The sequence below is a fragment of the Aythya ferina genome, assembly GCF_964211825.1.
Source record: "Aythya ferina genome assembly, chromosome: 2".
NCBI lineage: Eukaryota > Metazoa > Chordata > Aves > Anseriformes > Anatidae > Aythya > Aythya ferina.
Genome location: NC_140297.1, coordinates 21,738,553 through 21,761,498, shown reverse-complemented (window position 1 = coordinate 21,761,498; position 22,946 = coordinate 21,738,553). Strand labels below are relative to the sequence as shown.

General features: G+C 43.6%; 1 protein-coding gene and 1 long non-coding RNA gene across 4 annotated transcripts in view; one reads left to right on the top strand and one right to left on the bottom strand.

Annotated features, from left to right (window-relative positions):
• The window catches only part of ST8SIA6 (ST8 alpha-N-acetyl-neuraminide alpha-2,8-sialyltransferase 6), a 46,100-nt gene extending 35,000 nt beyond the window's left edge, over nucleotides 1-11,100 (bottom strand). For 2 of the 3 annotated variants that reach the window (XM_084510510.1, XM_084510509.1), the window contains exons 1-3: nucleotides 10,902-11,100; nucleotides 10,643-10,738; nucleotides 736-834 (exon numbers count right to left, since the gene is read on the bottom strand). In XM_084510510.1, the coding sequence (XP_084366636.1) occupies nucleotides 736-834; nucleotides 10,643-10,738; nucleotides 10,902-10,996 (290 nt within the window). In that variant the 5' untranslated portion in view covers nucleotides 10,997-11,100. The remainder of the gene's footprint in view (nucleotides 1-735; nucleotides 835-10,642; nucleotides 10,739-10,901) is intronic. The other variant, XM_084510508.1, reaches the window with a different exon arrangement.
• Nucleotides 11,101-11,131: 31 nt separating this feature from the next.
• Nucleotides 11,132-17,660, top strand: LOC311432250. The gene is made up of 3 exons (XR_014689915.1): nucleotides 11,132-11,768; nucleotides 12,174-12,236; nucleotides 13,951-17,660. It is a non-coding gene; the product is annotated as an uncharacterized lncRNA (long non-coding RNA).
• The last annotated feature ends 5,286 nt before the right edge of the window (nucleotides 17,661-22,946 follow it).

The following is a 22,946-nucleotide window of genomic DNA, read 5'->3' as shown; positions in this document are numbered from 1 at the left end:
AAGCTTCCAATTTTAAAGACACCATAGCACATAATTAATTTTAAGCTGGCACTTGGTCCTAATAGAACACTCTTCTTACTCGCAATGTTTTATTTATTGCTGTATCCTTATTGGCACCATGTTACATGTCAAAAGTAATGGGCTGCTTTTCCTACCTCCACTTTAGCAAGTGGGAAGGAATTTGAGCAGGGCTGATAGCAAGGATTTTTTTCCATGTCAGGGAAAGGCAGAACAGCAAGTGGAAACCAGAAATGGAATTGTGTTTGTTTTGATGTATCTAAGATTGAATAATTAGTTTCCTATGCACTAGTTATTATAATAATGAGAGCAATTAAGAAGTTTTTATACTAGTACATTTCTATACTTAATCTAGTGAATATGCTGAAAAGAACTACTAACTAAGGTTGCTCATAGCGGGAGTGTTCACCAATCAGGAAGAAGACATTCAAGAATGAAATGATGCCTCACAGATTCTGGTCTACCTTTTTGCAAATACCTTGTAAAAGATGAGAATAAGAAATCTTGTTGACTTACGCTGTGAATTAAAAAAGAAAATCCAACCTAGAATAAATATAACTTGTCAAAGAAAAAATGCAAGCAAACATTGGTTGAACAATTTCAGTTTCCTGTTGTGCTCTTCCACATTAATATCATCAAGAATTATGTGAAAGAGGAGGACAATATTTTAGGCTTTTATTTAAAACAAACAAAGCAGAAAGCACAGCAAACACCTACCTTTTCTTCTTGATTGATGATGATAAAATATTGTCCTGAATCGCCTTACACTTCGCAGCCTGTTCAAACTGGTAAATTCCATTTTTATTAGCAGTTGTTCTGTTAAAAAAGTGGGGTGGGAGAAAAAGCAACATACTTTAAAAGAAAGAGCATATTCTGACAGACCCATTGCATTTACTTTGCTGTGACACTAAGATTAATAACTGTTAATTTAGCTGAAAACATTACCAAAGCAATCTTATTCACCTCTATTGTGGGGCTCTTGTATAAAATGAGAGTTTGCTGCTAGTGACTATAACATATTAGATTCCTTAAAGAAACTCTATTTCATAGTCTGAATTATATTTTCTGCTTTACACTGTAATCAGAAAAATGTAATTAAGAACTAAATGAAACAGGAAGCCTCTTGAACATTATGAAGATATTTAAAATATTTGTCATTAAAATATTCCAGCAGACGTGATTTCCTAAAGCTGTTGATGAAATGCAATATTCAGAGCCAATATAATATGTATAGGAAACACCACAGGTGAAGTGGATCATTTTACTTGGGCCTTAACTTATTGACTCGAGCTTAATACTTCCTTCCTTGTTTATTCTTTATTTACACAGTGAGAATAAATATTTGTAAAAGGAACCAATGCAAGTGCCAGACAGTGATCTTTAACTCCTGTTGCCTTATTTTCACCAAAATCCTGTGTGGTCCTCTTGCTTTGGCAGTCCTGCCAGCCTGAGCTGTAAATTAGTAAATGCCTGAAATACCACGGTCTTATTTCATTCACCTCAGTTCACCATGTACCCAGGTTTAATCTCATACAATCACCCTCCTCTTTCAACCTTCTGCTCTCCGTATTATCACTTATCATGATGTTCCTTCCTCCATCATTTTTATTTTCGCCGTTCCTCACCATCTTTCCACCTGCCTCATTCCTCTTGGTTTCCTTCCACTGACTCACTACTTACGGAGCACTTGGACACTGCAGCCTATTTACCCAAACCAAAATTAGAAATACGGGAGACACAGATGCTGTGTCATTCATTCCTGGCTGGGAGCTGCAGCAGTGAACAGACCCCATGCTGTTCCTAGAAGCACAAGGGTCTTCGTGCTTCATACACATCGCAGTCTGCTTCTGCATCATCGTTCTTTACTAACATGGACCAAAACTATTTTGGCTTCACCGGTTAAAAAACTGAGGCCAGAGCTGGTTGTCCTGTACCATGTCCTTTTACCATGTCCTGTACCATGAGCTTTTGAAGATCTCCAAGGAGAGAAACTCCACAGCCTCTCATGGTGCCAGTGCTTTGTCACCCACACAGCACAGGACCGCTTCCTGATGCTAACAGAACCTCCTGTGCTCCATCTTCTGTACACCCTCCTTTCAGGTAGTTGTACACATGGAGATATCCCTGAGCTTCCCCTTCTTAAACAAAATCCTAAACAAACATCGGCAGTGTACCCAGGCGGCCAAGAAGGCCACAACGGCATCCTGGCTTGTACCAGGAATAGTGCAGCCAGCAGGAGCAGGGAGGTGATTGTCCCCCTGTGCTCTGCTCTGGTGAGGCTGCACCTCTAGTGCTGTGTTCAGCTTTGGACCCCTCACTACAAGAAGGACATCGAGGCCCTGGAGCATGTCCAGAGAAGGGCTACAAAGCTGGTGAAGAGCCTGGAGCACAAGGCCTGTGAGGAGCGGCTGAGGGAACTGGGGTTGTTTAGTTTGGAGGAGGCTCAGGGGAGACCTCATTGCTCTCTACAACTACGTGAAAGGAAGGTGTGGAGAGCAGGGGGTTGGCCTCTTCTCACAGGTAACTAGTGACAGGACTACAGGGAATGGCTTCAAGTTGTGCCAGGGGACATTTAGGTTGAAAATGAGGAGAAATTTCTTCTCTGAAAGAGCAGTCAGGCCTTGGGACGGGTTGCCCAGTGAAGCAGTGGCATCACCCACCCTGGGGGCGTTCAAGGAAAGTTATAAAGCACCTTTTTTTCTTCTTTCCGTTGCCCATAAATTTGCCCCCCAAGGAAGTGTGCCCCTTGTTGAAGGCAATGGTAAGACCACACAGTGTAAACCTCTGCCCTTTGAGTTCTGCAGTGACTTCCATGTGTAGTAACAGCTGGCACTACCCACCGAGAGCTCCATGGCTGACTTTGCACACAGCTTTTTATCTAATTCTTTTTCAAGGAGTGACACACAAGGGCGAGGGCAGAAGGCTCTCAAAGCACACAGTTCAGGGGGTCAAGCACACAACTCTACCAATCATACATGGTAAGTGACAGCAAGTATTCTGCTTACAACGTTTGGGTACACAGGTTTATTGCAGCTTGGTTTGAGTGGTTCTGTGTACACAGAAGAACCAGGTGGGCTGCCCCTTCCTTTCATAGAATAAGCCAATGCCTGTTCCCAAACAACTTTGTTTAGTGCTAATTCATATTTCCTCTCCTTTGCTTCTTTTAACTCAGCAGGCTGGAAACGATCCTTCTAAAGCTGCAGCTTCAAGAAAGAGAAATGGCTACAGGCAAAGCTTAGCTGCATAAACAATACCTAAAAAAAAAAAAAAAGAACTATTGTTATCATAAACCAAGCGCATGTTACTGCTGCCAATTGTCTCTAATTACAGCTGAAAATCAAGACGTTGGGCGCTGCCTTGAGAAATGGCCCTTGCCCTTCTGAACCACAGCTGGCCAGAGGAGATCACCTTCACCATGAAGCCTGCCAGGAAGACCACGTCAGGAGCTGGCTTGCAGGTTTGATCAGGTCGCTGCTGGGTGCATTTGCAGGCATCGCTGGAGAAGTAACATCCTTTCACAAGCAAGATTCAACCGTGTGCAGAGAAGGGCCTTACAGCTTCCTGATAATTTATGTCCTGAGGTCAGTGGAGGCAGTGAATAACATTCTCTCAACCAAATAAAAGCTTTATTCAACAGACTTTTAGCATTTTAAATTCATAGCGCTAAGATCAACTGAAGCGCGTTGCCTTGTTTTTTTTCATACATAATTGTTTTTTATGCACACATTTACAAGAATTGAAAAATTCAAAAAGGAAGAATTCAGATAAAAAAGAATGAGCAAAATAAATTGCTGTTCCATTTTGTCATTAAACCCTGACAATCATTTTTAAAGCCACCACTGGAGGCAAAAGGAATAAGGAATCTTCCCTTCCTTTTCCATGATCCATATAGAGACTGGTGAAAATGGCACAGCTGTAGGGAAAACCAAACATACTTCTTAATCTACACTCTTTATCCATACAATGCAGACACAAGACAGATCACCAAAATATTTCTGCTGTGTTTTTTTTTTTTCCCCATACAAATTTAACTCAATGCAAAAAGACACACAAATAAAGCAACGTATTTGCAAGGCATGCAAGACAATGACTTCTTCCAGTAAAGGTTAAACTTTTGAATTCCTCTTTCACCATTAGAGTGGCCTCTGCTTCACATGAGCAGAAGATTTTTGCATTCAAATAAAAAGGGGTGTGCAAGGGGCATTCCAGACTTCCACTGCATTATTCATCGCAGAGTGGTGCAGACATCACACTCAGATTAGATTTCTGATCACTTCGGACGGTCATGCCAGGCAATATTTATCACTGCATGAATTTATATGGCTAGTGGATGACAGTTTTTGTTCAGTGCTTGGAACGGCATGGAAACTTTTTCAATGAAATCAGATAACATATCTAACAACGCAGACATCAGGCTACATGCAACTGACTTTGTAAACTCCAGCTAGATGAGAACTTGAAGGGGAAACCATGCCAACCAATCTGTTGGCTCAAACATATAAAACAGATGAAAGGTCCATTTCTGATAAAATTCCTTTAAAGTTTTAGATGTTCTCAAAGCCTATCTTACTCGCCCAAATCTGAAAGAAGGGTGTTTTTTTTTTTTTTTTTTTTTTTTTAAATTGTGTATGAACAGCTTGAGGGCTACATCCTTCCTATGGTAATTCTAGAAACTCAGAAAGTACACCATCTGTACTTTAATAAAGCCACAGTACATTAAGATCATGTACCATATTTATCAGTATGCTGTTATGCTATATGTTACTCACAGAAAGACAGAATACAGCATTTCCTCAAACTGTAAAAGCCTTTAAGACATGGATTGCACCCACTTCCATGCAGTACTATGGACTTCACATGGGGTCTAAGTCCTGAGAGTCAACGGACACAAATAAAATGTAAATTCTAAAAAAAAAAAAAAAAATAATAATAATAAAAATGGATTGACCACAGCAAATACACTGTTAGTCTGTGTGTCCAGCTCAGGAACTACATGTCTTCTCTCAGGAGGATGGTGTTAACAAATGAAAGGTAACCAGAAATAGGGAGGGCAAAAAAAGTGTGTTACTGTTTGTAATCACGTTCCAGCAACTGGGCTGGAGAGGCAGGTTGCTCCAGAATACCCTTTTAAATTGAGAAACTGTATAGGAAATGCAAGGCCCCTTTTGCTGTACCTATAGCATTCAGTCCTGGGACTGTAAGGGGCCGTGGTGCTGGGAGTCACCAGACAGACAGGTACCTCTGGTAACATGGAATTCTAGGGAAGCAGTGGTATGGCAATGGAAAGAAAAGGGAAGCCCCTTAAAAAACAAAAAGACACAATCCCCCTAAAAATGATGATAGTAGGGAAGTGGATGCATATAGAATGGACAAAAAAAAAAAAAAACAACAACGATGTATGGCAGGAAAAAAATATGGAAAGGAAATATAGCGCTGCGACCTATACCTTAACAGAGATATGCCAAGGGCTGAAAGACCAGTCCTCCAGAATTCCCACAAAAACAGCTGGAAACTATTAAAGAATTTGGGATGAGATCTTTGAAAGATCTTGGGACTCAGCTGCCTCGCAGCACCACAACAAACAATAGCTTCACTCCTAATTGCCGAAGGAGTTAAGCCCACACTGATCATCGGAGAAAAATCCCACTCTTTGGCTTTATTTACTCACTGTACAGCAAAACTAGTTGCATTTTTTCTGTGTCTTCCTGTTCTTGTCTCCCTGATGTAGCACAAAACCTGTGAACTCTGTTCCGGCTGAGCATCTCCAGCTAGGCAGGCTAACTTCTGCATGCAAAACTACACACTCACATCCTTCTGGTTCTATACAGATCATGGATACCTTCTAGCTTAATCTCTCCCTTGAAGTGATTCATTTATATTTGAATCTCATACTCTACCAGTTGAATACTAGTTGTTAAAAACCTGTAATCCTTACTTCCCTGGGAAGCGTGCTCTTCAGAGCTGTCTTTGACACCACTTCAAAATGAATTGGATGAGAAGAATATAGTGATGTTTTTAAGGTTCACAACACCTTGATTAATAAGGCAATACACAATTTAAATGCTTGGTGAAATGGACTATGAAAATGGCTTTATCAAGCCATATTTGTAAGGAATAAGAATTTGTCTTTTAAAATTAATCACAGTAACTGTGAAAGAGACTGATCCTACTATCCTTGTTCAAGTTCCCATGGAGCTTTTGCTTATCTAAGGAATGCTAAATCAGGTCTTTAAGGCAAGCTGCGTTTTGAAATTATTTGGTAGACCTTCCAGTGCATTCACAAACATTATACATGACATCAGATACTTTTTATTTATAAAATCCATTAACCGCATGGCATACAACATGGAAAACAGTATTCAGAGTCTCACAGTGGGTAAAGTGAAAAAAATAAGGTACTTACACTAAAATGATGTTACAATCATACATGATAGACAGAATGACAGAGCAGTTTCACTTGGACCAAGTAAACAGAAAGGGGAACTGAAAGAGGCTGGGAAACCTTTCACCACTGTCAGAACATGAATGTGTCCAGGCAGCAGATTTCTGCTGAACACCTATTCATTTACACGGAACTAATACACGAGGCATGCCTTAGAAATGTGCTTTTAAGATATGTCTGCATGCATCACTTGGGAATGAAGGGAAAGAATACTAAAACAGCAGTAAAATTAGTGAAGTGGTCACCAATGCTGACTAATCTAAACTGTAGCAAATTATTTGTGCAATAAACTAAGCTACTGTTTATAATCTTGGTAATAACCCATCTCTTCTTCCCTTTCTGTCTGCCAGGATGCAATATTTTGACAGGAGACTGAACGTACAGGTCTCTGTAGCATAGTTAATTAAGTATAGTTGTTTATTCCCTAGGCCTGCATAAAGATCTACTGCTGAGGGAGGAATTGGGGAAAGGAGAACTATGAAACCCTGTATCAATACTAACTTGTTTACTCTTAGCTCCTCAATCACTTCCTCCCACTGTTCAATTACCCCAACAGCCTCTACGCTGTGCTTGCCTTCAACCTGCAAGGACAGAGAGTAAATTAGGAAAATAGTAAGAGTGCCCTAAAATAGGCAATGCACACAGAATAAAAGAACAGCGGTGGTCAGTTCTTCAGGGTACTGCTGCCTTGTTAGTGCTCGTATATAAAATGTACATACATAGTGCTTGAAAAGGCTATTTTCACCTTCCTGGTAGGAGCTGGAGTTATTTATCTGCTCAATATGCCACAGTGCAAAAGGAGCTGGATTTCCTGCTCAACCTTAACGTAGCACACTCATGGCAGCTCCATGATGAGGGAAAGGCTACCTAGGTCCTCTCAATATAGACATCCTCCCGTGATGAGCACTAGCACAAACACATCTGCTGGCACAAACACAAGCAGGGAGGGAGAACTGAGTGTCTAAAGGTGGGACAAGCGCAGGATTACTTTTTTGGTTGCACTGTTGGCCTAGGCAAGTTTAAGCTGTACCTGCAGTTACAGCTTAAAACATGAGGGGATGGTATGAGGCACAGACATGAGGATTTGCTAGAGAACAATCCCATTGCAGTAGAAATGATACCAGTTACATGAAAAAAAACATTGGGGAACTACTAGAGAAGTCTTGCTAGCAATGGTTGTGTTTTCACTAAGAAACCCTTCTAACAGATAGAGGCTGTGAAGTAAATCCAAGGCAAAAACTGGAAATCACACTGCAGAGGCAGTCACATCGTTTGAGATTTCTAACATTTAACAAGGAAAAGCGGTATGAAATGTCTTGTAAGAGACAAAAACACATCTTCAAGGTTATCATGATCTTCAGAGAACTTCAGGTGCCCAGTCACTGTCTAATTAAACACTGCTGCACATAGTAGCTGCCTAGATATCTAAGACAGTCTGAACCAAGCTCCTGCTTTCCATCCTTTCATCTTTCAGTTTCATCCTTTTGAAAAAGAATTACTCAAAGTGAAAGAGCAGATTAGCTTCCATTATTGCAAGGCAACGGAATAATAGGGTCTTAGAGATTCTTCAGGAGATGTTTGATTACAAATATGCATCCAACAGCAAAGGAAATCACAATAAGAGCAAAGGTTAGCTTGCGGTTCTAAAGATCACCTAAGCTACTAATTCTGATTGGAGTTCAAACAGGAAAGTGGCCTTTTTTTTCCTTTTTTTTCCCCCTCACTGAAGTTGGTGACAAAAATATTAGCTTGCCAGAGAAATGCGTCAAACTGATGAAGAGATCAGAGTCTAACCTAACACCTATGCACACCCTCTTATTCTTATACAGGGGAGGACGTTGCTGTCAGCAACGCAGCACGGCTGTTCAAACCTTCAGGGTACTTTTGGTGCAGCCTTCCCAAAGTGTAGTTCTCCTAAAGATTGTTCCTAGTTTTATGCATCAACATACTAACTGTGTCTCATCTGATTCAAAAATCCACTAATCCCTACACAAACTTTCAGCCATGGACTCTTCTGTGCTTTTGCCATACTCATGGAGACTGCAACAAAATCCCACCAAAAACTGGAGTCTAATTCCTACTGCCCACATCATCCATCTCCATCACTGAGGGATTGGTCTGAATCTCCTGAACGAGTCCAGATGCTCTCTGGATCACATCTCTCCAGCATGGCCCTCAGCCAGGCCCAGTCCAGCTGCTGTCTGGATGAAATCCCTACAGCATGGCTCCCTGCCCACTCCAGCTGCTCTCTGGATTAAATCGTGGCTCCTGGTCAGTCCCGCAGCTCACTCTCTCCTTCCTCAGATGCCAAACATGTGCCACAAAGGACAGCCTACCAAGCACAGTCACTCAGGTGAGAAAGAACATCCCCTTTTGGACTCAGCCAGCAAGCCACCCCTCCACTCTACAGCTATTGGAGCTACAGTGAAGTGAAGCTTTTTGGAAGAATAATTCACTTATTGTACTTTTGCAGTCACTTAGTCACTAAAATATATGATTTCAGGTTGAGGGAAACTGGCTCCACTTTGGTGTCAGAATCCTTCAAGTAGTTTAATGAAAAACATGTATTTAAAACCTCACGCTCGCTTGCCTTGTTACAGAGATTAACAACTGACCCATGCACACGGTGAATTTTCAACCCTCTCTGGTATGTGTTGCTTCCACTTTCTTTGCTCCAGTTGTGTGTGTGTACTAAAGCAGATGGGAAGTGGCTAGATTCTGCTCTCTGAAGTGCTCTCTGCCAGCAGCATTTCTAGTCAATTTGACTCCATGGTTTAGCACACAGAGCTGAGTGGCAGGAGACTGCAGCTCAGAAACAAGCAGGGAAAGGCAGAGTATGAGAAGACGGTTGCAGGGGGGAACCACAGACATAACACAAAACAGAGTGGAAATGAGAATGGAGAGACAGCTAGAAAAAAAAAAAAGAAAAAGAAAAAAAAAGCAGAACAGAGCACATACTGCAAAGCCAATAAACTGTAAGGAGTGGAAAAGAAGGGAAAAAGGCAGAAAGGGAAAAATGAACAAGGAAAGAGAAGCAGGCTAGAAGAACATAATAGCAGCTCGAAGTCTGCAAATGCTCCTGTTCTTTCCTTTCACTCTGATTTTGAACAATGTTACAAACTTATGGAAGTTCAAAATATTGAGGTATGGAGTACAGGGGTCTCTCACTGGAAACGTGTAATAGACCTACTGCTGGGGTACGTTGCAAGGGTTATTAAGACCACTGTCACTTGCATTCACTTAAGGAGAGCATATGCTGTTTCAGCCTCAAATTTCAGTTAAAATAGATGAAATGCTGGCCTCAGAAAGGTTGCCTGCAGTGTCACCACTGACTTCAGTATAGCCAGGACATCGCAGCTTCAGTTAAAGACTCAGCTCCCATGTTCTTTCTGTGTTTTTTTCTCCCCCCCATTGGAACTGCAATGCTAACGTGGTCATATAACGTAAAGACAATATTTGCAAAAATATTTGCAAACTACTTCTTAGATGGCAGCATCTCACGTGGGGATGCACCATCCCCTTCTGCACTATTAGTTTTCCTACAGTGCGCAAAGACTTGAGGACAAAAACATCGGTGTTACTGCTGATACCTGCATGTATGGCACAACTTGTTTCACAGCTGATTTAACCAGGCATTTTCTTATCAAACTTCCAGTGTAAATTAGCAGGCTGTAAAGCAAAGATTTAGGGTGATGCAAAAGACCGAGGTATGGGATCGGACTAAAGGACTCCTGAGAAGATGCTCCGCGAAATGGCAAAGGCTTTGCACAGCTGGCTTAGGATTTTGGAGGAGCAATGTGTGTTTTTAGCAGAACACACATTAAAAGGTGGTCACAGCACTACCCAGCCTCAGCCCCACCTTAAAGGCGGATAAAGGCACCTGGAAGGTGTCTGCCAGGACTTTTTGCACCGGCTGTAACCAAGCTGCCACCCGCAACATTTCCCCGGGCTCAGAACCAGCACCCGAGTGCCAGCCGGCACCACGAGGCCCCACCATGGGACCCACACACCCCAGGCAAAGTGGATTTGCACCTTCTCAGCCCCATGGGCTCGCCCCGATGAGGATGCTAAGATGCCCACCCCCGACAGAAAGGCTGAAGGAGTGGGAGCAGGGGCAGGTGAGCGCTCCCGCAGACCCTGAGTAACGCAGCCACCTCCAGCAAGCAGCCGGGCAGCCCCTACCTGTTCCCGCTGCGAGGAAGGGGCGGCGGGGGGGCTCTGAGGGCTCGCACCACTTTCGGCGTGCCGGGCGCTCCTTCTGCCTCCTCCTCCCAGCCCCTGACGGCAAAACAAAGTTGACAACACCGCTGCCCGAGCCCCCACCGCCCGCCAGCCGCGCCGCTCCCTGCCCCACGAAGCAGCTCCGGGGGCTGCCGAGCCCAGCCCAGCCCAGCCCAGCCCAGCCCCGTCCCGCTCCGCTCCTTCTCCCCTCGCCCTTTACCTGGCTCGGAGCGGCCGCTCGCCGCCCAGGCGCAGGAGGCAGGCGGCCAGCAGCAGGCTGCCCAGCGCCGCGGCCAAGGCGATGACAGCCCGCATGGTGCGCTCGGCGGCGGCTCCCGCCGCAGCGGCGGCCGCCCCATAGTATTTAAGGCGGGCGGCGGGCAGGGGGAGGCGGCCATGGCAGCACAGGGGCGCCGCGCCCCGCCCCTCGCCCTGCGCCGCCGCCATCAGCCCCCCTCCTGCCTCAGCGCCGTGCCGCCCAACTTTCCCCTCAGGAGGAGGCCGCCGTGTGGGGTTGGAGCCCTATGGGGCCGCCTCCTCGGCTGCCCCGCTGTGGGGTCGGGGTGCTCCCGTGTGGGGAGCGGCTCCTCCACCGCGGTGGTGGCGGAGGGGGGCTCCTGGAGGGGAGCGGTACCCTCAGGTCGCCGCGCTTTGGTGTCTGTGTCTTACTCTAGTTACACACTCAGCCTGTTTTTTTTTGTATAAAATGTGTTGTCATTGCCCTCGGTGAATAAATCTGTGGTAAAGCTTGCAGTTCTTTTCTTCTTAATTCTGTCATTAGTGGCGTCTGCGCGGAGCCAAGCGCTGCTGTGAGAAATGAAGTCAAATGACAAGGCACCTTTAATTAGGCACCCTTTATTAAGAGAACTGGTAATAGAGATGCTACATCTTAAAGCAGCCGGTCAGTCAGAGCCAGCAGGCTGACAACTTACATCTGCAGATTTTTTCTGTATCCTTCCTGTTTTCTGTATTAGCATCTGAGCTTCCCTTCTTGCTCTGCTGTACATCAGTGGCTGAGAAGTCTCAGAAATGAGAGCCCTGTTGTAGTTACGTAAATGGAATAACGAGGGACTCGGTAATTTGACTGGTAAGTGGTTAGATATTGCAATAAGCCACAGCATGCCTATGGTCCATCAAAGGAACTGCACAGCACCAGCTGTGAGGCTCTACGCCAGGAAATATCTCATTATTTGTTCCAGGGCACTTGCTAAGGCAGCGGAGAGCAGCACCGTGGGTGCTGGCAGCAGCTGGGGGCTGGCATGGTGAGGGGCAGCAGGTATTGCCTGGGCTCACTGAGCCCCTCAGAGGCTGCCCAGCCTCCCTCCTGGCTTCAGAGTACATAGTCATAACGCAGAAGTCAGCATTAAGGCTTCTGGAGTCCCAGAAAGGTTTGCTGGTTTGAGTCTGTCATAAATCGTAAACATCTTGGGGAAAAAAAAAAATAAAATAAAAATAAAAATCACCTTTTCTGGGAAATTGATTTCCTTTTCAGGCCTGTGGTATAAACCCAGTTGGCACTGTATGTGAACGTGGGCAAACTGTCAAGCTTTTCAAGGTAAATGTGTGTTTGTTGGTTAGTAGATGATAGAAACTTCAGTTCCACTGTTACCTCTGAAAAATGCAAAGATTTCTGCTTATCTTAGTAAATACTAGCAAACTATTTTGCAATTTCCCCTAAATACTATGTAAACCAATAAATCTTCCATTTTAGAAAGTCTAATGATATTCTATAGCAGATGTGAAGGAAGGACAACTAAGAATTACAGTCCAGAAAATAAATCTGTTTTTTTCCACTCAGTGTTACTTCCTTCTGAAGTAGTTTTCCCATGAGTTCTGAAGTATCTTTGTCAGCTAATCCATGGGAAAATTAGTGATGTAAGGACATTGTATTTCAAGCTACAGGTCTGCTGCCAACACCAGTCTAATACCAGCAGGTTGTTTTTTTTCCTCAGATCAAAAGGTTAATCTTTGCATCATATTGAAGTTCTTGCAAAGAAAAGGGGAAGATAATAAACAATATCTGTTTAAATTAGGCTTAGCAATTGTTTACAAACAACTTTACAAATGCCTATTGATTGATTGTCACAGTATCTGTAGGTGTTAACAGCCTTAATTCTCTGACAGAGCAGCTTAGTGGAGAAGTTTAATGACCTAACTAAAGGATGAGTCAAGAATCGATGGTAAATCAGAATTTGAATTTAGGAATGCTGGATTCAACTATTGTATGTGTCTCTTCCATTGTGTTGTCACATCAGGAGCAACAGTTTCTCATAACCTAGCATAGAGGTCAAAAAGATAAAGGCACAGGTGCCCAAGAAGCCTTGCAGAAGAGGACCGTGTCCCATCCCATCCCCTTCCTGACAGCTGGAAGCTGCTGCATCTTGGCAGTGGCCCCCAGCTTCTGATTCCCATTAGCTTCTGGAGTCGGTGAGAACTGCTAATTGCTGGCTTGCACAGAAGGAAGAGATCACTAATCAGCCAGGTGGTGTCATGATGACTTTGCCACCGCGTTCCTACAACCCTACTTAGCTGCTAATTTGGAAAAATAAAATACGGCCCTGGGTATCATCTGTGAAGGTCTGTTCCCCTCAGGCTGATGGGATTGCATCTCAAAAGAAGCCTGGTGATGCCTGTAGGGCTGCCTGGTCACATGGTGCTGCTACAGCCACCTTATTTCCAGCGGCTAAATCATATTAAGAAGCAATTAATGTTCATTAAACGCTTTCCTAATGCTGCCTTCTTATCTAAGCAGTGGCTGTCACAGGGATATTAGCTATTCCAAACAGGAGGGGAGGGGAGTTGGTACAATTAGGAAGAGGACCAAGGTACCAAAGGTATTCGGTGAAACTGGAGTCCCACATTGTGGTAAAACATGGAAGTATTCAGAGTGAGGTGTAGGTGTGAGCCTACTGTTCTTAGTTTAGGCATCAGTGGAAGTAGATGCTGTTAGCAATAAAATAAAAATGCATTTCAAACTGGGAGGAAGTCATTGGTTCATTGAATTTCACAACTTTTTATTTCTTTCTACCTGTAGTTCCAGGCAGCATGGTTTAAATAGTCATAAGCAGCAAAAACAATGTTGCTGTCTGCCAAACTCCAAGATCAAAATATCCAGGCAAGAGACAAGTACCCCCATTTAAAACAAACACACACACACACACACACACACAAAAAATAAAGCCAAATTCAAAACTAGTGAGTACTTTATGTTGGTGCTATGCTTTTCTTCAGTCATTCCTTAATATTCTTCAGTATATTTTTTTTTTCAGATCTTACAAGTTCGGCTTTACTAAAATAATAACCTAATAACAAAATTCAGCCAGCATACAGCGTGTCAAGGTCTAGACAAAAGAAGCTGAAGTATCACGTGTTTCAAAGCAGTTACAGGTACCCCAGTTTTGAGATACTCATCAAGAACGCTGGTGACAGCTCATCCCGTAAGGCACTGTTCGCTCTCTGCTTTCAAGATGAAAAGAGGGCACATGGAGAACTCCTCAAGATGTTGAGTGTCTCATAAGATGTCACACTGATGGTAGGACTGGCCTCCCGTGCAGAAAACGAATATGGTATTTGCTGTTGCTAACTGCATGTGATTTCTCTGTCAGAGGAATGCATTGCTCGTGCTCCTCCACATTCCTGTCTCTAGTCTATGCAGGTAAGCAGCTTGCACTGTCCAGTAACGGTGATCCCGCCTGACAGCAGACAAACGTTCATTGTCTAAAATGCCCCTCGTAGCAGGAGCAAACTGGAGGCCAGCAACTACACTGAGAATCAGTGCTCTATTGCCAGCAACCATGCAAGACTTCATCCAATTAAGGGCACGGCTGGTGTTGATATGCCCATGATTGTAGCGCAATCCAATGTGTATGTTCTTCTGAAGGAAGCTAATGGGCAGAAGAGGATCTGAATACTAATTAGATACAAAGGAGGATTTTAATGCAGAATTCCTGACAACTTGCAAGTTGTTAACCTGAAGGTAAAGACTTCTTTTTTCTGCTCTCACTTCTTCCTAAATGCACTCAGTGTGACTTCTTAACGTGACACTATAAGAAAGGCTGCAGTGGGTCAGGTGAGAACAGCATGTTCTTCAGGCAGCACTCAGCAGCAGACTCCTGGGGAAGAGGCATGCAACGATCCATCCCTAGATCCTTTCTCAGCTTCCAGCAATCAATAGATCAGCTATCTGTGGGTTTGGTTGCCTTTCATAGATTTTTCTTCCATAATTGTGTCTAATTGCTTCTGAAACCATGTAAACTTTTGTCATCGACAGCAGCTTGTGTCAATGATTTCCATCCAATTTGAAATCCTTCCCATTACAGTTATCCCAGGAACAATTTTCTGAGAAAAAATTACATTGTTATTTGGAAACTCTGGTTTCCTATGCTAAAGGACACGAAGTGCTAAATATTCTTTTGTAAAGAATTTTGCTACACATTGCACAAATTAGCACTGTTGTTAATACAAATGCACAGCATCCATTGCTCGAATCAAGGGTGAGTTATTACAGAGCATACTGTGAATGCAAATTAAAAATAATGCACAGCACTCAAACAAATCCTAATGGACCAACAGCACAATGTCAAATACATCAGGAGCAAAGACTTTTAATACTATTATTAAAGCCCCAAACAAACAAACAAAGCAAGTAAATCAACGCTGACAAAAACTGTTTGAGCAACATTTACTCGTCAGAGATCAGCGTGCAGGCGAATGGTGCAGCTCCCAGCTGTTCTGAAAATGTCTGCATGGCAGAAGAAGGGATGTCATGTAGCACAAGGCTTCTCATCGGGCAGGATGGTCAACGGTTGAGGTAATTATGTCCAGCTAAACATTTCCTTCCATCGGTGAGTATGGATGATGTGTCCAGCTACTTATCTATAGAAAAATCTAATTTGGGATCACGTTTGTTGAAGTGTGCAAAGAAAATACTCAGCAATAAGAGTGAGAGACCATGGTGGAGTCAGAGTCATCCTTAATACAAGTGATGGGCTGCAGGGGTCAGTCAGCGTCGCTTATGCTTATGGGAAATCAGAGCCACAGTTTACAAAAATAAATAAATGGATGATGTAAGTATGCAGAGAGCAGGGATTACTGGGAAGGAGAAAAGAGAGGGATGGCCGTGTGAGGCCTAATCTTGGGATGGAAAGATTAGCTCTTGAGTTTCCTCCAAGACAGTGGCCTGATGGCCCATCTCCAAGCTGTTTTGGGGGGGGGGGGTCATAGAGCACTGAAAAAAGCTGGAGCCCTTTTTTCCCCATTCTTACATTTCTTTTGTAGAAATTCACATTGGGTATAATAAATAAAAAAAATAAGGACACATTATGTGCTGATATATGGGGATAGATTATTTTGCTGGTCCTGAATAAAGCAGCAGATGTGATACAGAGCACCGTAAACTCATGGGTGTAAAGGAACCTGGAACGGGGATGACAGGACCTCTGTCTTTAAACTGAGCAAAAGCCATTAACCTCATTAAGCAGAATTAAAAATATAACTGCCCAGAATGCAACCTAAACCTATTTTCACATAAGACTGATTCTCCCATTCTATTCTGCAGTAAAAAAATGTTGAATACTCCATAGAAACATCACTGCTGCGGATCCTGGATTCCCCATTTTCTATTACCGTGTCCTTTTGAAGCTGTTTGCAGAGCGGGTGCCCAGCTGGAAGCAGACCTGGGGCAGAACCCACATCCCACAGGTCACGTTGGAGGTGAGGACACTGTCCTGAGGGAGCTGGAGGGCCTGGCAAAATCCTTTAGACTTGGCTTTAGACACATGAATATCTCTGTTAAACTGGAGCCAGTCTCCTGCTTCTAGTTAAGCACAAATCGTCTAAAAGGTCAGTATGTCTCCACGAGGAAACATCAGCACAAAACGTCCAGGTGGGGGCATACCCATGCAGAGACAGGGAAAAGCAAGGTGGTAACAACTGTCAGAGCACACTCTGGGAAGAGAAGTGACACAGGAAAACAAGCCATGCGATAAAATACCTCTTGGCATCGGGGCTGCCTTCCTCTTTCGGGAACCTCAAGGAAACCAAGCCCAGGAAAGAAAAAAGCCCAGGCAATTCTGCATTTCTGTTTGTTGAGTAACACCCTGAGACATTTCTGAACTGGAACTGAAAGCCTTTACCTCCAAACAGAAATACATCCAGGCAACTTCAATGGCTGGCAAGACCTGCAGGCATTTGGGAAGGATACCAGCGGCTGGCAGCCTGTAGTCCCCAATGAGTCACCACGGGAGCAGTGGGATTTGTGGCAGTGCTGGTGTATGGTCAGGGTAACGCCGTGATGCTGGGGCTGGGAAGGTGGTGGGGGAACCAGGGCTGGGAGTCAGAAACCACGGTCTGTGCCTTGGCCAGGGCAGGTGAGGCTATGGGAAGGAGCTGGAGCTTGTCCCTTCATCCTGCAAACCATCCTTTGTGCTGAGCTGTCTCTGTCCTCTCAGCTCGTGGCGCTATGTACAGCACTGCATCCCCACAGCCAGATCCGTCCGTATGTAAATACCATCTCCTCTGTGATTCACGCAATAATAATAGAGAAAATCCAAATAATTTAAATGTTACCTTCTCCGCCTCGGTAAATGCACTGGTGTGCTGTGCCTCGGAGACAGACCCCGCTGATCGTGTTACGCTCCTGACTCGCTTTCATTAGGCTCTGCACATACACTGTAATTCTCACTAAATCCATGTGCTGGGTAAGCCAGAATCTCTCTTATGGTTCTCAGATAGCCAATTATGTATTTGTCTCCCTCTCAATTCCTGTACTTCCAGAGAAAGTACATTTTTGTTTATTATTATCCAGTGCTTTCAGTGTCCTGATAGGATTAAGGTCTGGCGAAGGGGAAAACCAAATGTAGCCCAGAAAAACGGGTGCCATCTCAACAGAGAGATCAATAAATACTCTTATATTTAGCATTATTTTCCAAAACAGGCATTCAGTACCTGGCTCCCAGGTGAGAGTTGTGTAGTCCATGCTCATTTTCTCTGTGGATACTTACAAATTGATCCACTTTCTTTTTAACCTTGAGGGCTCTGACAGCCACAGTACTTGTTTGGAGCCGCACTATGTTAGGTGCCATTAGGACCGTCCATGAGTTAACAAGTCTGCCTAATGGACTAAGTTCATTAGGTGTATGGTTTACATACAACATTTCTGAGTCATTTTTATTCAATAATATTGGCATAACCATCAGCTCTGAGAGACTAAAAGCGAATCAGTGTTTGGGAGGAGGACCCAAAGGGGAGAGTGGGAGCGAAAGGGGGACGGGAAGCTGGAGAGGGGATGCTGGGGGGGGCCATGGGGGCTTGGTGTGGGGAACAGCTCGGCGGTACCCCAGGGTCTGTGGGGCCCCAAGGGCAGAAGGGAGCAGTGGGGAGGGGGAGGAAGGCATTTCCATCAGAGAGAGTGCTGATGCTTGAAGTCCCATTATCATGCTGCTGGGGAGATGTGCATTTTAAGTACCCACATTTAAAATCCTTCGCTTTTAATTTTGCGTTTGCATATTGCATGAGTGTGCATTTGACCGAATAGCTGACTATGTGTAAAAGGCGATTCTAAAGCAAGGAATCATCACTTGAAACCTACAGCTGGAGAAAATTTATTCAGGCTTTCCCAGATGTGCTCAGGCTCAGTGTGGCTGTGGCTAAGAGCAAACTGGGAATTTAACAAGCAGGCAGTATGTGCTTTTATTGATAGCTCATGGGTGCGGTCACGAAAACCTGGACGAGTGCTGCTGGCAGCTGACAGGGCTAGGGCGGGCAGCAGCAAAGCAGCACAGCAGCCCCTCTCCGTACTGCCCCAAACCGCTCTGCCCGCATTTTCCTCAGGAACAGGTTCAGCCCCTGCACCACTCCTTCCCTCCTTCTGCAGCCCAGTCTTCAGTACTGCCCACGGTGCAATAGTCTTGTGAAGAATTGATCTTTTCACCAGGAACACCATTGAGACCAGAGATTGAGTCCAGATAGGAGGAACTGGAACGAGGTTCCTTTCTCAGACTCGGTGAACTAAATTACAGTTTTCAGTTCCGTGGCACATTGGCTTCTAGCGAAGGATGACTAACACGTAGTGGCAGGTACCCGAAAGAGCTGCTGTGAACGTAGCGCACTGAGCCCTGCAAGACAGGAGCTGGTGGTCGTCATGGGGCTCGTTGCGTGTCTGCCCGTGATGCATGTCAGGATCCGAAGAAAGATGAGCTCTGGAAATTAAAAGGTGCCAAGGAATTCAAAATTGTGACATATCGATTTCTTTGTACAGACACCATATTATCTGTAAAGCTGCAACACGGCACTATAGCTCAATGTTTTTTCGCTTTAATGATTGCTTAGCAGCCCAGTTATAAATACCATTTTCCTATTTACTGACATTTTACATTTATTGAACATATATTTTATCTAGACTCATAAAGCTAGTGCAGGATTTTTTTAATAAAGGTAAAGCTTGGGGCTGATGTGAAAAGGGTGGTGGTCCTTAAAGGTGTCCACTCCTTTTGCCCTACAGAAGGCATCATCTGACCACGTCCTGCAGCACATGTTGGAGGGGACAGCAGGGGTGGGAGCCCTCTTTTGCTCAGCCACTGGGTGAAGAAACCCTGGGAAGGCAAAATGCTCTGTGGGGTAGGCACACTGCAATCAAATCACTCTTGGTCTTCTCCAGCTGTAGCAAGTAGGAATTATTTTTTTCCAACTATGGCATCTGCACTCACGGGTCAAGGCAGTGTAACGAAAAGGTGACAGAACTCCTACTTTGACTGTACCGATCTATTCTAGAATCATAAGGTTAAGACTGTATTATTTGGAAATCTATGTTAGATTCCTGATTCCACATTTAGTCACCTCTCTGATATTTACACACACAGTGTTTTGGGGAATTAAGTAAGTTATTAAATATAGGCTTAGAAAACTAACCTCCCATCCACATTTTATTTCTAAACAGCCTACAGATACTGTTTTCTCCTAGGGAGGATAAAATGTAAGATGAATTAACGATGTACAAACAAGCTGTTTTTGCCAATTATAGGTACAAAAACTTGTAAGGACCTCTGCTTTTAAAGGAAAGCTCAAATAACGCATTTTTCAGGCAAGTATCAGCCTCATTAGATCTAGTTATTTAAAAGATCTTGAAAACAAGAGATATGAATGTCAACCTTTACGGGCGCAACTGAGATACATGGCTGGGTTTCATATGATCAGATAACAGTCATTTAAACTGTTATCTGATCATATGTGGTTTAAATTTAAACATTTAAACCACATCCACATCTGAATCCTTCTCCCTGGCTCCACTTATATTTAAAGGAAAGACATTCACTTCTGGGGAGAAATTTACCTCATCCAAATGTGAACATATTCAAGCTCAGGTTTCTTACCATGAAAACAAACAAACAAACAAACAAAAAAAAAAAAAAAAAAAAAAAAAAAAAAAAACAGAGAGAGAGAGAGAGAGAGAGAGAGAACTTTTTGGCTATTAGTCTTTAAGTGAGATAAAGGATAAAGCCCTCCTGCCTGACCTCCTGCCTGACAGTGAGAGCGATTTATGGGAATTAAAAGCATTCCTGTCCTCATCTGAAAATGCAGATTGTTTCTTTTATTCAAATGTTTTGTGCCATGAGACAGGTACAGACTTTTAAGCATTTCTTACATAGCTTGGTACATAACTTCTACTGAAGACGTGATTGAGTCAATTCCCATCTTGAAGTCCTTTTCCAGCCTCAGTGATTCTCTGATTTAGCATGGACTAGGCTCATCAATTCTGGGTTTTAATAGCACTTGCATTTTTAATTACTTGGGAAAAATTATTCACAGAGACTTGGTACAGTACATGAACTTCATGGATATATTTCTACAAGTTAATTTTCCAAACCAAGCACTGTGCATCCCTGCAAAACCCAAACCCAGAGATCCATTCTTCATCCCATTTCAACTTCTAATTTAAGGCCATTTAATCTACACAGTTTGGCCTGATACAGTTTGAAATAGTGTTATTCATAACGAAGGGGCTACTGCTGCACTTCAGGGCCACTGCTGCACTAATGTCCCAGAAAGAAGTTACGGCTCCCCGTGTTTTCTCAGTAACTGTGGGTCAGATTTGGTCAGGCTATGGAGTTTGGGCTTTCAATTTACATGATATTTCATGTAAGACTAAAGGATGCAACATGAGAGCACAAAGTATTGAGTTTTATTAGAAGCAGGATTTCAGGCATTGCCATCTGTTTGCTAATAGCAGCATGCTCCCTGTTTTTATATTATTTACTCTCATAAATATTCTTATTGACATGAGTTATCCTGTCAGTAAGTGCATGTGGTGCATTTCCTTGGCCTACTTCAGTTTCCTCTGAAATTAGCACAGAAATTTGCCTTTATCTTCCCTTCCCTCTTCCTGTAGAAAATGGCCACTGTCACCCTCTGGGCTACAGGAGGGTGGGAGTTTATCACCACTTGCCACGGAAATCAAAGGGGATTTGGCTGCTAAATTTCATAGAGAGCAGAATTAGTTGGCAGGGAGCACTCAGGAAAATCCTTCCCCCACCAGAGGAACTCATCCCTTGCCTGGGAAGGGCTCTGGTCCTCTGAATCTGGGAGGTGTTGGGGTGCGTGCGGAGCTCTACCAGGCTGGCTGGTGGCAGTGCTTGTGTTAAGGTCACACAATACACACTTGCTGTGCTGCTGGGGTTACAGAAAGCCCATTCTCCTCGAAGTTATTTTTTTCCCTGGTTATCAGAGGCTTGGAAAGAATACTGGGTTTAAATTTTCTTTTACACGAGAAAGAAAATATTTAATGAGCGGCTACGTGCTGTAATGTGCCAGAAAGCTGAGAGCAAAGCAGTGAAATCCCCTATTCTGTCAAGCCGAGCATGCTCCTTCAAGAAAATAAGCTGCCAGCGGTTTCATTGTGCTGAGCCACAAATGTGCAAGGTGATTACAGCTGATAAAGCCCCCGAATGGAGCTTGCGGAGCCAGGCACGCAGCGCGCAGAAACCTCGGTGGTGTGAGCAGCAGGCCCGCGGCCTGGCCGCACGCGAGGCCTCTGGAAGGGCTCCGCAGCCAAACAAATTGGAGCTGAACTCCTTAAAACAAAGGTTGGCAGCACTGTAACAACAACCCTTACGCTGCAAGGAAAAAAAAAAAAAAAGGAGAGACTTCTGGAAACTGGCAGTCGAATTGAAGCCCTGCATGAAAGCTGTGCCTAAAACCTTCCTGTCAATTTGCTTCAAGAACTTTGCTATGCTGCATTTGAGTCATTGTATTCAGCTAAAGAAGCAGAAGTGTTTAAAGAATTTCCACCATGGAAAACATTCAAAGCTGTTTTAATTTATTAAGTTCCTCTTTACTAAGCAACTTTTCTATGGAAGGGGAGCTGTTAATTAGTGTAGATGGTTCTGTCTCAGAAAACAGGGAGCTTGGCTCCGAGAAGAGTTCACGCTTCTTCAGCCACTCCAGCCACGCTTCTTCACCTTTTCTCAAAAAATATCTACCGGGGAGCCATGATAGTTTGAAATAATAGTTATCGTAGGATTTCTTCAACACGTGCTATTTTTAGTTTGGACAAAATAGACAATCTTTGATAAGCTGTCTGATACTTTTTAGTGTGCTTTTTATGTGAATACACCTTTATTTTTATACCTGAGCTGGAATCAGTAATTAGCCCATGATATAGCAATAGATTATAGTGCCACAGAATTAGAGATGCAAATGGTTTGGTCATGAGTTGGCTTCACTGCACGCCCTAAACTAAATTGGATTAGGGGTGATTGCCTTTCCCTGCCCAGGATTAAAACGATAGCTGGTTTTGAGATCAGAAAAATACTCCCAGGACAAAATCTCAAGAAACTGAAGGATGCCTAGGATTTAATTATTCATCTTGTGATATTTAGTGTTTTTCCCACTGCTCAGTCACTGGAGTCACGAGATCCTGAGAAGCTGAGCTTTTTCTTTCAAAACTAAATTCTCAGCCCTTAAAATTGAAAAAAAAAAAAAAAAAAAAAAAAAAAAAAGGATAGAAAGAAAAGAAAGAAAGGAAAGAACCTCTGGAGTGTTAAAGAAATCCAAGAGAAAAAAGATCAAATGTTTTGGAAGAATTGCTGTGTTCCTATGCAGTTTTTGAAAATTTGTGCTTGACAATATCAGTCATTTCTTCTGTCTTCAGCAGTGGCAAGCAGCTAATATTCTCAAGAGATTTGGGTAGTTCATGGGGATAGTTTTTAACCCATTTTTTGCCATCTGATCCTTAGACCCAAACCCATCAGGATGAGGCAGAGCAGAGGAT